General features: G+C 39.1%; 2 protein-coding genes and 1 long non-coding RNA gene across 3 annotated transcripts in view; all 3 read right to left on the bottom strand.

Annotated features, from left to right (window-relative positions):
• The window catches only part of LOC137640295 (GA-binding protein subunit beta-1-like), a 65,349-nt gene extending 55,465 nt beyond the window's left edge, over positions 1-9,884 (bottom strand). The window contains exons 1-2 of the mRNA XM_068372923.1: positions 9,640-9,884; positions 8,514-8,700 (exon numbers count right to left, since the gene is read on the bottom strand). Of these exons, the coding sequence (XP_068229024.1) occupies positions 8,514-8,700; positions 9,640-9,666 (214 nt within the window). The 5' untranslated portion in view covers positions 9,667-9,884. The remainder of the gene's footprint in view (positions 1-8,513; positions 8,701-9,639) is intronic.
• LOC137640299 (uncharacterized) overlaps positions 1-15,891 on the bottom strand; it is a 329,826-nt gene that overhangs the window by 246,104 nt on the left and 67,831 nt on the right. The gene's annotated exons all lie outside the window — the stretch shown is intronic.
• LOC137640294 (alpha-tocopherol transfer protein-like) overlaps positions 14,318-15,891 on the bottom strand; it is a 6,435-nt gene continuing 4,861 nt past the window's right edge. Inside the window, exon 4 of the mRNA XM_068372920.1 lies at positions 14,318-14,981. Within this exon, the coding sequence (XP_068229021.1) occupies positions 14,827-14,981 (155 nt within the window). The 3' untranslated portion in view covers positions 14,318-14,826. The remainder of the gene's footprint in view (positions 14,982-15,891) is intronic.

Genomic DNA, 15,891 nt, shown 5'->3' with positions numbered 1-15,891 from the left:
CCACTTACACTCGCGGAAGGAGAGCTGTAACCAAAACAGAATTATAACAATTATAATTATGTAACTATGTAATTATGTAATTTAAAAATGAATGAACACTAAAGAAAAAAACGAAAACCCCGAAAGGAATCGTTCTACAAGCTGAAAAATTAACAACTACAATTAGATTCATAAACTAATTGAGACAAAATGTACGGCGTAGCAACCCCACCCACACGGGAAGGAAGCTACAAGGGCGTAGTAAAACATAGAAAAAGGGTGAACGACCTCAAGAGAGAGAGAGAGAGAAAGACCGAAGTCAAACTCGATCGCAACCCATAAAATTAGGCCGTGGTGGCCTAACTGCCGAGGCCTCCACGTAGATATCGTACACTACACACACACATCTGAAAAGGAAACTTACTTATTCTATACTCAAATATATATACAAACATGAAAACATGTTTACATATATATTGAGTCAAAGAAAAGTAAGCGATTAAGTAAAGACAAACAGACAATGGCTGCCAAGCGAGGACCAAGACAGAGACGTCTGTCACAGTCCGAGCCAAAAGTGAAAGTGAGTATTCACCTGTGTGTGAGGGGGAGGAGGGGTAGCTAGCTACCACTCCCCTACCCCCCCGCTAACTAGCGCGGGGGTAATACACCCTCGTTAAATTCTAATGGCTCGCCATTTCAGCTACGCTAAAAGTAATACCCTTTGTAAATAGCGTGGTTTGTATTTCGGTTACGGAACAATGTTATTTTCATTAGTAAAATAAATTTTTGAATATACTTACCCGATAATCATGTAGCTGTCAACTCCGTTGCCCGACAGAATTCTACGGGAGGGATACGCCAGCTATCACTATACTAGAAGGGGGTGTACTCACAAGCGCCACCTGTGGCCAGGTACTACAGTACTTGTTGTTGACGCCACCTCACTTTTTCCTCGGTCCACTGGTTCTCTATGGGGAGGAAGGGTGGGTCAATTAAATCATGATTATCGGGTAAGTATATTCAAAAATTTATTTTACTAATGAAAATAACATTTTTCAATATTAAACTTACCCGATAATCATGTAGCTGATTCACACCCAGGGGGGTGGGTGAAAAACCAGTGTACAAGACTAAAGGATAGCTAAGTATCCCGTATTTCATATAATTAGTTATCCACAATAACAATGAAATAATAAGTACCTGGTAAGGAAGTCGACTTGAACCGTTACTCTGCCTTTAATAAGATCGTCTTCCTTACTGAGCGCAGCGTTCCTCTTGGAAGGCTGAATCAACTCAAAGGTGCTAAAGTATCAAGGGCTGCAACCCATACTGAAGGACCTCATCACAACCTTTAACCTCGGCGCTTCTCAAGAAAGAATTGACCACCCGCCAAATCAACAAGGATGTGGAAGGCTTCTTAGCCGACCGTACAACCCATAAAAAGTATTCAAGAGAAAGGTTAAAAGGTTATGGGATTATGGGAATGTAGTGGCTGAGCCCTCGCCTACTACTGCATTCGTTGCTACGAATGGTCCCAGGGTGTAGCAGTACTCGTAAAGAGACTGGACATCTTTGAGATAGAATGATGCGAACACTGACTTGCTTCTCCAATAGGTTGCATCCATAACACTCTGCAGAGAATGGCTCTGTTTGAAGGCCACAGAAGTAGCCACAGCTCCCACTTCATGTGTCCTTACCTTCAGCAAAGCAAGGTCTTCTTCCTTCAGATGAGAATGTGTTTCTCTAATCAGAAGCCTGAATAGTCAGAAACTGAGTTCTTAGAACTTGGAAAAGAAGGTTTCTTGATAGCACACTATAAGGCTTCTGATTGTCCTCGTAAAGGTTAAGACCTTTTTAGATAGTACCTAAGAGCTCTAACTGGGCAAAGTACTCTCTCCAGTTCATTCCCCACCAAGTTGGACAGGCTTGGGATCTCGAACGACTTAGGCCAAGGACGTGAAGGAAGCTCGTTTAGCAAAAACCGAGCTGCAAGGAACATGTAGCCGTTTCAGATGTGAAAACAATGATCCTGCTGAAGGCGTGGATCTCACTTACTCTTTTACCTGTTGTCAAGCACACGAGGAAAAGAGTTTTTAATGTGAGGTCCTAAAAAAAGGCTGATTGGAGAGGTTCAAATCTTGATGACATAAGGAACCTTAGGACCACGTCTAGATTCCAGCCTAGAGTGGACAACCGACGTTCCTTTGAGGTCTCAAAAGACCTAGGGAGGTCCTGTAGATCTTGTTGGTGGAAAGATCCAAGCCTCTGTGGCGGAAAACCGCTGCCAACATACTTCTGTAACCCTTGATCGTAGGAGCTGAAAGGGATCTTACTTTCCTTAGATATAACAGGAAGTCAGCAATCTGGGTTACAGTGGTACTGGTTGAGGAAACTGCATTGGTCTTGTACCAGCTACGGAAGACTTCCCCTTGAGACTGATAGATTCCGAGAGTGGATGTTCTCCTTGCTTTGGCAATCGCTCTGGCTGCCTCCTTCGAAAAGCCCCTAGCTCTTGAGAGTCTTTCGAAAGTCTGAAGGCAGTCAGACGAAGAGCGTGGAGGATTGGGTGTACCTTCTTTACGTGAGGTAGACGTAGAAGGTTCACGAGGAAGAGTCCTGGGAATGTCGACCAGCCATTGCAGTACCTCTAAGAACCATTCTCTCGCGGGCCAGAGCGGAGCCAACCAACGTCAGCCGTGTCCCTTGCGAGAGGAGAACTTCTGAAGTACCCTGTTGACAATCTTGAACGGCGGGAATGCATACAGGTCGAGATGGAACCAATCCAGCAGAAAAGCATCCACGTGAACTGCTGCTGGGTCTGGAATCGGAGAACAATACAATAGGAGTCTCTAGGTTATCGAGGTAGCGAACAGATCTATGGTTGGCTGACCCCACAGGGCCCAAAGTCTGCTGCAAACATTCTTGTGAAGGGTCCACTCTGTGGGGATGACCTGACCCTTCCGGCTGAGGTGATCTGCCATGACATTCATACCGCCCTGAATGAACCTCGCTACCAGCGTGAGCTTTCGATCTTTAGACCAGATGAGGAGGTCCCTTGCGATCTAGAACAACTTCACGAAAGAGTCCCTCCCTGCTTGAAGATGTAAGCCAGGGCTGTGGTGTTGTCAGAGTCCACCTCCACCACTTTGTTAAGCTGGAGGGACTTGAAGTTTATCAAGGCCAGAAGAACCGCCAACAACTCCTGCAATTGATGTGAAGTGTCCTTTGCTCCTGATTCCATGTTCTCGATCATTCCTGTCCGTCCAAAGTCGCACCCCAGCCCGTGTCTGATGTGTCCGAGAGGAGACGGCGGTCGGGTTTCTGAACAGCCAAAGGTAGACTTCCTTGAGAAGAAAGCTGTTCTTACACCACGCGAGAGAAGACCTCCTCTCTTCGGAAACAGGAACTGAGACCGTCTCTAGCGTCATGTCCTTTATCCAGTGAGCAGCTAGATGATACTGAAGGGGGGGAGGAGGATTCTCCCTAACACGATGAACAGGGCCAGCGATGAAAGTGTCCCTGTTAGACTCATCCACTACCTGACTGAGCATCGGTTCCTTCTCAGCATGCTCTGGATGCATTCTAGGGCTTGGAAGATCCTTGGGGCCGACGGAAAAGCCCGAAAAGCTCGACTCTGAAGATCCATACCCAGGGAGACAATGGTCTGGGATGGGATGAGCTGAGACTCCTCAAAATTGACCAGGAGGCCCAGTTCCTTGGTCAAATCCATAGTCCATCTGAGAATCTCCAGACAGCGACGACTTGTGGGAGCTCTTAAAAGCCAGTCGTCTGACGGAGCCGGACACAAGATCATGGTACTGCTGCACAGTCTGTGAACTGTCAACCATGGGGAAGCGAGGAAGTACAGTGACAACCCGAAGCTGTCTAGACTGTCTGGGTCGTACAGACAACTCCTTATCGGGTTGCTGAGGTTGCCGCACTGCGTCACAACAAGTCACTTCTGCTGGTTGTTGAACGTCTTCCCAGTGACACACTGACTCCGTAAACAAAAAATCCTTTAACAAGGACTAAGCTTGGACTGCATGTCTTGCAACACAGCTCAAGGTCTAAGGGAGCAGGTGTGGTAACAGACGGGGTTAGTGACTGAAGTGGAACCATTACCTTCCCTGGAAGCATGTTATGCTTAAATAAAAGTCCATAGGAGGCTACGCAGCTAAAGGCTCCTCTCCAAATGACAGAGTCCTCAAGGGAATATCAGAAGGAGGGAGAAAAGCACTTTCTCATCTACAGGGACCATATCCGAGAAAAGTTAAGTTCTCTCAGTGAGGGTTTCAATGGTGCAAAAGCAGCAGACTAGAAGGCAACGTTATGAAACTGCTTGACAGTCTAGTGAGTTGGCAACAACCAAAGATGTATGACTGAGAAGCATGCGGTAAGGTATGCAGAGCATGTTGTATGCAGAGCATGCTGTATGCAGAGCATGCTGTATGTAGAGCATGTTGTATGCAGAGCATGCTGAATGCAGAGCATGCTGTATGCAGAGCATGTTGTATGCAGAGCATGCTGAATGCAGAGCATGCTGTATGCAGAGCATGTTGTATGCAGAGCATGCTGTATGCAGAGCATGCTGTATGTAGAGCATGTTGTATGCAGAGCATGCTGAATGCAGAGCATGCTGTATGCAGAGCATGTTGTATGCAGAGCATGCTGTATGCAGAGCATGCTGTATGCAGAGCATGCTGTATGTAGAGCATGCTGTAAGGTAAGCAGAGCGTGTTGCATGGCGTTTAACATTTCTCAGAAATTCCATGACCAGTGCTAGAGTGCTTCATGCATGCTTGCATGGGGTTTTAATATCAACATAATATTTACCTTACATTCATAACTCATGATTCATTTTTGTTTTGAAGATATTTTTGCCATATTTTGCGATATTGTTAAAAATATATTGCAAGGAATACATATATATTTTTATATAAGTAAGACAAATAACCTCCATTATCATAATGTTTGTGTAGGCATACATGTATATGATTACAAATGCAAGTTATGAAAGTAATGAGGTGTTATTATTGTCATTTGTAATTTCTCAAGTTGAGGAGAAAGTGGCAGATGCATGCGTTGAGGTGGCTGACTCATAGCATGAGGTTGCTGCCTCAAGAGTTGCGCTTGCTGTAAGGGTTGCGGATGCGCAGTAGCAGGTTCCTGAGGAACGAGTTAAGGTTCCTGAGGTGTGAGCTGCGAGAGTTGATGTAGCGGCTGCGCAGAACGCAGTTCTTGTCTCGCGAGTTGAGGTTCCTGAGGAGCTAGCCTAAGCTGCAGCGAGTGCTGAGGTGGCTGCCTCATTGATGGAAGAGGTAGTCGTACCTCAAGAGATTGTTGCCTCTCTGGTGGAACCGCAAGCGGAAGCGGAGGAAGTAAGGCATAAGATTCCTGCTCCCATTGCTGAGGTTGCCTTAAGGAAGGCGGAGGTTGCTGCACACCGCTGGTAACTGGCAACTCAGTACGCGGTAAGGTATCCTGAGGAACCTCAACATCGTACGCCTGGCAGACTGGACTGCGGAGAGGCGGAGCGATCGCAGGAGGAGGTGTAACCTTCTCAGCCTGACACTCACGCATTAAGACCGCAAGCTGTGACTGCATGGACTGCAGCAAAGTCATCTTGGGGTCGGCAGACGCTAAGGTCTGCTGAGGCAAAGCCTTAACAGAAGATGAGGTCTGTTACGGCATCACCTTACCTCTCTTAGGAGGTGTGCAGTCACCTGATGACTGCGGAGAGTCAGAGCTAACCCAATGACTGCATCCGGGTTGTAGAACTCTAACTTCGTACGTCTGGCATAGGTCTGGACTTTACGTTTAAGAGGTCTTGAGACCTGAGACCAGCGTTTTCTCCCCGAAATTTCTTCTGCAGACGAGCAAAATAAGGGCTCAATCGTCTGCGGGTGGGAGTGACGGTCTCTGTAAGACACGCCCGCAACCACCGAGGATACTTCTGTGCGCCGATCAAGGCCTGCCGAATCCTTTTGCCCTTCGACATTGCTTCTCCCCTGGGCTTGGGAGCTTGCAAGAGGTCCCGGACTGGGAGGACGACTGGCACGCACAGAAGTACCCTCACGCACAACACTGACACTTTGCGCTAATCACTTATCACTTTTGATTTTCTGTTTGCACTTATTTCACTGAACTCGAAACTTTAAGTGGTTTGTACCTGAAACACGCAATTCTATCCTTTCTCAAAAGTTAGTAATTGCGAAAACAGAATTACAATGTAACAGAGAAATCTAATGAAAGATAAATAATTCAGTGGCTGGAAAGAGACTAAACACTAGATCAAATAAACTACGTTTAAATTCTCTAGAAACGTTTACCTTCTTCCCCTAAAGAGACTAGGGAGAAGAGCAAAAACGATAACAACGTTACTCGCTTGAACAAAACGTTTATCCTCCTCTTTCTCCCTCCGTCTCTATCTCTCTCTCTCTCTTGACTTAGAACCTGAGAGAAGAGCCCAATCATATATATCGTTAAAACATATTATTGTTAAAGGAAAATATTTCTCAGAATGAAAAGTTCCTTTATTAGAATTAAAACCATTAAGTTAAGAAAGAATGAACAAAACGCTAGACATGGTTACTCTTACTGCAACGTGACACCGTGAAAATTCTCTCTCTATCGTAACGATAGAACGCAAGTTGAACGTTCTGAACGTCAACAACTGCAGAGACAAAAACAAAACGTTAGTTCAACTTTGAAAACAGTACGAGACTATCAAAGAAATTCTTTCAAAAACATTAAAATAGCATAATATGTTAACAGGTAAAACCGAAATGACGGGCTCAATGTTAATTAACTTCGGTACCAAGAAAAGACCGCCTACTATTAGGAAAGGTCGAATATAAACAAATATAAAAATTAATTTTAATAAGTTTATAATAAAAGGAAGTTAATCGAAGAGGCCTATAAAAGGCGGAGAGATAAGAATAAATCTATAACAAAATTAAGAAAGAGAGTCTATACTCTCTTAGACACCAACACTTCCGTCTAAGGGAAGGGTCGGCCATTTAAAGGTGAAAGAGAGTTCATACTCTCTTCGTCACCATAATTAAATTAATTCCAAAAGCTAGCTAAGCTAACATAGAAGTTTCCAGTATAGCGAATAGCTGCAAATTTTAGAGAAATACTTCACCAAACCGTGAACAATACTCCAAAATCATAAGCGTATCCAAGAACGTCTTGCCGGAAGCACGACAGAGGAAAAAGTGAGGTGGCGTCAACAACAAGTACTGTAGTACCTGGCCACAGGTGGCGCTTGTGAGTACACCCCCTTCTAGTATAGTGATAGCTGGCGTATCCCTCCCGTAGAATTCTGTCGGGCAACGGAGTTGACAGCTACATGATTATCGGGTAAGTTTAATATTGAAAAAATAAAAATTTAATAGCATTTTTCTGCAAGGACGTACCGGTACATCCATGTGGGTAAAGGGATGGTTTTTGTGAAACGTACCAGTACGTCCTTTGGGGGTAAAAGGGTTAAGACACAAATTTTATTTTTCTAATACAAACCCTTAAGTTAACAAAGCCCAATGCAGCATTCAGCAACTAGAATACACTTACAGAATGTCCTCAATTTACAAACTTAATCGGTTCCATGAACCTGTTTGTAAGTTCCATTGTTTCTAAGTCCGATTTTGTTAGATTTCAGCCTAGGGTATGCCTAACCTGAATTCCATGGTGTTTGCCAGTCGGGGGTTCAAGTCCCGCTTAGTCTCAATAGTGCCATTAGTGTCTGCAACCTGACCATCCTTGTGAGATAAGGTTGGGGGGTTTGGGGGAGCCAAAATAAAACCATTGTTCTCCAGTCTTGGATAGTGCCATAGCCTCTGTACCATGGTCTTCCACTGTCTTGGGTTAGAGTTCTCTTGCTTGAGGGTACACTCAGGCGCACTATTCTACCTAATTTCTCTTCCTCTTGTTTTGTTAAAAAGTTTTATAGTTTATATAGGAAATATTTATTTTAACGTTGTTACTGTTCTTATTATTTTATTTTTCCTTGTTTCCTTTCCTCACTAGGCTATTTTCCCTGTTGGGGCCCCTGGGCTTATAGCATCTTGCTTTTCCAACTAGGGTTGTAGCTTAGAAAATAATAATAATAATAATAATAATAATAATAATAATAACAATATGATTTTCATCTACAAATTCAACAAATAGTAAGGTCTCATATGAAATAGATATGTGGTTATTACAAATGTTGTTCTGTTTACTGTATTAAATGATATAATATTGCTTTATTAGAGTATTTCCTTATCTTATCTTTGTTATTTTACTTTGGATTTGTGTATGTATCTCCGAATGTTTGCAAGTCAAATGTTTGAAGTTAAGGACCTTCTGTACACAATACAAAAAAGGCCCAAGGAAAGAAAAAGTGTATCTTGCAATGCCTCGACATAAGAGAAATGATCAACAAATTATACTAAATTCGTGATGAATCTTTAGATCCAGAAAATTTTCGTAACATACGGAAATTAAAATCAAATTCCATAATGCAATAAGAAAAAATAAATGATGGTTCTCACCCGAAACCTGAGTTACCGGCCTGACATTTCCCTGAGCTAGGGTCAGCTGGGGTGCGCTGCCATGACCTCCCGAGGTTGACGGCGTCTCAATGCCTCCTGATAAGTCAAGACTCCCTGCATCAGTGAGCGTCCAGCAGCCAGAGGATAAGGCTTTGGCAACGGTGTCCAATCCATTCTCATCCAGTAACTGAAAGATAAATGATGAGTATATTAAATTTTCCATTCAGAAATTCTAATATTTATACAAAAATCACCTTCCAGATATCTAAAATTACATTTCAAAATGAAGCACAGTAAATTTAGGTTAGTTGATGTCAATTTTTAATCCAAATGGGAGGAACTGGCTGCTTATTTACAAAGGCTCCTATGGGGTGTATGTACGATAGCGGCCACCTGTGTGTATTAGTATGTCTAACTTAGGATACGTCAGTGTAAGGGGTTTTGCGAGGGGGTGTTAGCCCCCCCCCCCCCATTAAATAAGCAGGTAAGGACACAACTTGCCGGTTAGGTTAGAGGGGGGGGGGTGAAGTTTAGGTTAGTTGATGTCCATTTTTAATCAATGAATGAGGAACTGGCCGCTGATATACAAAGGCTCCCCCCCATATTGGGCGACATCCCCAGTGGGAAGCCGGGGTTTTGGGAGGGGGAAACAATGGGAAACCGGAATATACTTCTAAAATAAACATTTTCTTTTTTATTTTACCCCTTAGCCTTCGCCATCTCAAACTATGGTGTTAAATAACATCATTTTACCACATCGATATGAATGTATGAATTCACCAGATGACTGCCGGTAGCTCCGTGATACTGTTCTTAAAATAATAAATTCCAGAGAAATCGATTTACCTAAACCACAGTCCTTAGCCTGGCTGCATGAAGCTGTCTCCAAGGGCCTCGCGTGTTTGGCAAGCAATGTCATTTTGAATAATGGATCAGAAATGGAAAAAAACGACCATTGTAAGAATTCATTGTCCTGAGCATCAGCTGATTCAAACAAAATCAAAACAAACAGGCTTCCGGCCGCCATGTTGGAACGGAAATGAGGTCTCATTCTCGATTTCCGTTCGTCATTCCTAAGCGTCCTATAACTATATGTACCTATATATAACTATATATACATACTCACAATTATTTGCGATTTGTTTTTGTCCATAACTATGGCTGGGGATCATGATATGATGGAGGGATGTAAGAAACCGGTGTAATTTCTTGCCGGAAACGCGTCGTAGGGAGTTTACTCCCTATTTTTCATGCTAGGAACCACACTGTTGCCACAACAAGAAGAAAGTTCTAATAATAACTTCAAATGATAGATAACATTAGTTTTAAATTTAATTAAATTACTATAATATTCTATATTCATATAATTTTGATAACATCACTTTGCGTGCTCTACAAATCCCATGGAGATACAGAATTGTAAATCGTTATGGCAGTGTTGCCAAGTGATGAAATAAATGTAAACAAAGTTCTGTGCCGTAGAATATTTCATGTGATTGGTTATTATTATTATTATTAGTAGTAGTAGTAGTAGTAGTATTGATATTATTAATATTATTATTATTGTTGTTGTTGTTCTTATTATTATTATTATTATTATTATTATTATTATTATTATTATTATTATTGTTGTTGTTGTTGTTGTGGCTGTTGTTGTCATTATTATTATTATTATTATTATTATTATTGTTGTTGTTGCTGCTGTTATTATTATTACCACTACTATTATTATTATTATTATTATTATTATTATTATTATTATTATTAGCTAAGTTACAACTCTAGTTGTGAAAGCAAGATGCTAGGATCCCCAAGGAGACCCAACAGGGAAAAATAGCAGTTGTAATAATGTAATGTAATAAAAGCATTTGTAACAATGTACCCACATTCTCATCATGTCATTTTTTATTGTTTATTTATTCGTCTAATGCCTATATAGTTTATATTTTGATTAAACTTGTCTTTTCTATCCAGTGTTTTAAAATTAAAGGTAACGGTGTCTCCTTTCAGTTCCAGTTTCATCAAAATAGATACTCGCCAGAACGTCAGCCTGGCAAGGCCATACCCCTACTGTGGTGCCAAACCACAGCAGTGGCCTCCCCTATAAATAGCTTAAACTCACGGTTCCTGGTATGGGATCGATCTGCTACCATGCAAATGCGAGGCGAACATGTTACCCCTGTGTCAAGTTTCTTGAATGTTTCTAACGTTTAGGTTTAAAATTATACCAGTTCCTGCTCAACTGATTTATTAGATTATATGTCGTGTGTACAATAATTTTGAGAGTATATTTCCTAACTCCCTTTTACTTTATATCCGTTTGTTTATCAAAGTTAGATTTCCATCAGTCCGTTGGATCCTTCTCTCTGGTTACGGTTCATTTTCCCTTTGCCTATACACTCACACACCGAATAATCTGTCATATTCTTTACAGATTCTCCTCTGTCCTCATACACCTGACAACACTGAGATTACCAAACAATTCTTTTTACTGCACTGTGATTGTTCAGTGGCCACTTTCCTCTTTGTAAGGGTAGAAAAGACTCTTTAGCTATGGTAAGCAGCTCTCCTAGGAGAAGGACACTCCAAAATCAAACCATTGTTTTCTAATCTTGGGTAGTGCCATAGCCTCTGTACCATGGTCTTCCACTGTCTTGGGTTAGAGTTCTCTTGCTTGAGGGTACACTTGGGCACTGTTCTATCTTATATCTTATTTCTCTTCCTCTTGTTTTGTTAAAGTTTTTATAGTTTATAAAGTGATATTTATTTTAATATTGTTGCTCTTCTTAAAATATTTTATTTTTTCATGTTCCCATTCCTCACTGAGCTATTTTCCTTGTTGGAGCCCCTGGGGTTATAGCATCCTGCTTTTCCAACTAGGGTTGTAGCTTAGCAAGTAATAATAATAATAATAATAATAATAATAATAACAATAATAATAATAATAATAATAATTTCTTAAGACGTGCAAAATATTTGGTTTTGTTTTGCATTATTATTATTATTATTATTATTATTAGTAGTAGTAGTAGTAGTAGTAGTAGTAGTAGTAGTAGTAGTAGTAGTAGTAGTAGTAGTAGTAGTAGTATTACAGTTGAAAAAGCAGGATACTACAAACCCAAGTGCCCAACATAGAAAGCAGCCCCTTATGAAAAAAAAAAATATGAAGTAAAGAATAAACGAATAGGAAATGAACAAAAAAATATACATTAAGATGAATATCATTATCAAACAGATAATTAATCACAACAAAACCCATGTCAACTTGGAATGCCTATCAAAAAAGCATTTCATAATTTGTACCAAATTTGAAAATTTCTGTCCTGACATGTGAACTTGACCTTAAAGTTCCAGAGAAACATCTGCTTTGATCTATCCAAAGCTCGGTGGGTAAGACTGAGTGCAGAGCTCCTCACCAGGCATATTAATCTCTTCATTTACACCAATTATCCAACGGTATTTTCCAAGTTTGTATTACGAGATGTAAATATGGGTCATATGTAAGAAATTAAGGTTTTATAGAAAACGATCAGTCATTCTCTATCAGTCTACAGTAAGCCATTTGTAGTTACAATTTCTTCGGCAAGAAAGATAATAAGCTTTATTTACTGTTTATGTATGTATGTATGTATGTAGGCTATGTATGTATGTATGTATGTATATATGCATGTATCTATCTATCTATCTATCTATCTGTGGCGTTAATAAACAATGGAAATTATTAACATCACACTTCACGTGCACATTATGAAGATTCATCTCTTGAACGCAACACTGAAATAGGAAAATAACGTAAAAAAAGATCTTTAATTTTATAGGTACAAATAAAATCACAATAAGTATTTTTCCATCGTCTTTAATTGCATCAGATATAACTTACAAAATATACACAGTGGTAACCTATATAACTAATCTCTGTCATTATCGGTCACAAAAATAACGGTTAAAATTCATGTTCAGTAAGTCTAGGGCTCAGAGTGAAAGAATTGTTTTAGTTGAAAGGATAATGTCTAAGGGAATTCTTACTTAAACTGGTATTTGTTATATAAAAGAATATACTTCAGAATGAAAGGCCTGCTATATATAACCATTAGAAAGGTCATAATATTAAAATATAGGAAGAGAAATTGAGTCCAGACACGACTATTGCTGTATAGTCTTTTGTTTTACCTTTTAGAATATTTGTAAGATATTCATTTCATTTTTTATAGACGTTGCAGTGTAAACCACAGCAAGAAAATGCAAAATATATATTCTTTAACCGTTATCCAGAAAACCATTTAAGAGTATTTAAGTATAAATTTGTGGTCAAACTGCAATTTTAAGAGCCATAATTTCACAAATTAAGTTTCGTTATTCTATTCAACCCTATTCATGTCAAATTGTCATTATGATATTTATTCATAACGTTACAAATAACACGAAAAACAAACAATTCATGTATAATAAAGTTTATTATCAACAGATGCAAAAAGTATCACACTGTCTGGCCCTAGTACTACAATAAGGCCTCAAATTCACACATAATAATAAATAAAATTTATTACACAAATGCATTACCAAAAAATCATCTAAGGAACAATATATATCTTTTTTATTCCGGCATAGTAATGATGGAATAGGCCTAATATGTAATTTATGAAATGAGGATATAAGTCTAAGCTGAAATTTCTGAAATGAGAATGTAGGTGTAGAGTGTAATTTCTGAAACAAATACATAGGCCTAACGTGAAATTTGTGAAATAAGTATATAAGCATAACGTGAAATAAGGATATAGGCCTAACGTGGAATGTCTGAAATAAGGATATAGGCCTAACATGAAATGTCTGAAATAAGAATATAGGCCTAACGTGAAATGTCTGAAATAAGGATATAGGCCTAACGTGAAATGTCTGAAATAAGAATATTGGCCTAACGTGAAATGTCTGAAGTAAGTCTATAGGCGTAACGTGAAATAAGGAAGTAGGCCTAACATGGAATGTCTGAAATAAGGATATAGGCCTAACGTGAAATTTCTGAAATATGGATATAGGCCTAACGTAAAATTTCTGAAATAAGGATATACCGGGTAGGTCTGACGTGAAATGTCTGAAATAAGGATATATATATATAGGCCTAATGTGAAATGTCTGAAATAAGGGTATAGGCCTAACGTAAAATGTCTGAAATAAGGATATAGGCCTAACGTGAAATTGCTGAAATAAGGATATAGGTTTAACGTGAAATGTCTGAAATAAGTATATAGGCGTAACGTGAATTAAGGATGTAGGCCTAACGTTAATGTCTGAAATATGAATATAGGCCTAACGTGAAATTTCTGAAATATGGATATAGGCCTAATGTGAAATGTCTGAAATAAGCATATAGGCGTAACGTGAAATAAGGATCTAGGCCTAACGTTAATGTCTGAAATAAGAATATAGGCCTAACGTGAAATTTCTGAAATAAGGATATTGGCCTAACGTGAAATGTCTGAAATAAGCATATAGGCGTAACGTGAAATAAGGATGTAGGCCTAACGTTAATGTCTGAAATAAGGGTATAGGCCTAACGTGAAATGTCTGAAATAGGGATATAGGTCTAACGTGAAATTTCTGAAATAAGAATATAGGCCTAACATGAAATGTCTGAAATAAGTATATAGGCGTAACGTGAAATAAGGATGTAGGCCTAACGTTAATGTCTGAAATAAGAATATAGGCCAAATGTGAAATTTCTGAAATATGGATATAGGTCTAACGGGAAATTTCTGAAATAAGGGTATAGGCGTAACGTGAAATAAGGATGTAGGCTTAACATGTCTGAAATATGAATATAGGCCTAACGTGAAATGTCTGAAATAAGGATATAGGTCTAACGTGAAAAATTTCTGAATTAAGGAGTGTAGTCTGAAATTTCTGCGGAAATAAGGATATACGAATCTGAAAATTCTGAGATGAGATCTGGGTTCAATGTGAAATTTCTAAGTTACTATAGGCAGAGTGGAAGAATATTTTTTTTTTCTAAGTTCTCTTGTATTGTCATTTCACAGATGCAAATTTACACAATCTGATAAGATGTCTATTCAATAAGGAGACTTATTTTTGTATGGGCGTTCAGTCTATTCATGATGAATCTATACCTAGATAATTAATAGATGATGATTCTTCAGTGAAGTGCCCATTTCCAAAAAAAAACTTTCAATAAATACAGTTTCTCATTGATTCTAATTTTCTCTAAATGAAACGTTCAAAAAGCCAGCCTACTACATTGGGAAGTGTTTAAATTGGTTTATATGGTTAATAATAGTCTCATAATGAGGATAACCCTGAACTAATCAAACTCCAGTTTTCTAAAAGATCCTTCGATGCCACCGAAGAGATCCGATACCGTCTTCGGCTTGCCAGGTCTCCTGGTCTCGTCTGCACAGTGCTTTTCGTCTTCGAGGAACCAGTCTCTGTGTTCGTCCATTTTCGATAGCCAGTAGTCTGCAAAAAGATGAAAAGATTTATAATTAGAAATACTTTAAAAGTAGTTATTTATGTCCGATTCAAACTTATACTAGATCCTGGAATACTTTAAAAGTAGCTACTTATGTCCGATTCAAACTTATACTAGATCCTGGAATACTTTAAAAGTAGCTACTTATGTCCGATTCAAACTTATACTAGATCCTGGAATACTTTAAAAGTAGCTACTTATGTCCGATTCAAACTTATACTAGATCCTGGAATACTTTAAAAGTAGCTACTTATGTCCGATTCAAACTTATACTAGATCCTGGAATACTTTAAAAATAGCTATTTATGTTCGATCTAAACTGATATTAGATCATTTGAATTTGTCCTGAAGTTATTATTATTATTATTATTATTATTATTATTATTATTATTATTATTATTACTTGCTAAACTACAACCCTAGTTGGAAAAGCAAGATGCTATAAGGCCATGGGCTCCAACAGGGAAAATAGCACAGCGAGGAAAGGAAACAAGGAAAAAGAGAATTATTTAATAGTTAAAATAAAATATTCAAGAACAGTAACAACAATTAAAATAAATTTTTCATAAATAAACTATAAAACTTCAACGAAATAAGAGGAAGAAAAATAACATAGAATAGTATACCCGAGTGTACCCTCAAGCAAGAGAACTCTAACCCAAGACAGCAGAAGACCATGGTATAGAGGCTATGGCACTACCCAAGACTAGAGAACAATGGTTTGATTTTGGAATGTCCTTCTCCTAGAAGAGCTGCTTACGATAGCTAAAGAGTCTCTCCTACCCTTCCCAAGAGGAAAGTAGCCACTGAACAATTACAGAGTAGTAGTTAACCCCTTGAAAGAGGAATTATTTGGTAATCTCAGTGTTGTCAGGTGTATGAGGACAAAGGAGAATA

The sequence above is a fragment of the Palaemon carinicauda genome, chromosome 4 (genome assembly GCF_036898095.1).
Source record: "Palaemon carinicauda isolate YSFRI2023 chromosome 4, ASM3689809v2, whole genome shotgun sequence".
NCBI classification, from domain to species: Eukaryota; Metazoa; Arthropoda; class Malacostraca; order Decapoda; family Palaemonidae; genus Palaemon; species Palaemon carinicauda.
Note: the sequence above shows the minus strand (reverse complement) of the source record. Positions and strands in the feature narration are given on the sequence as shown.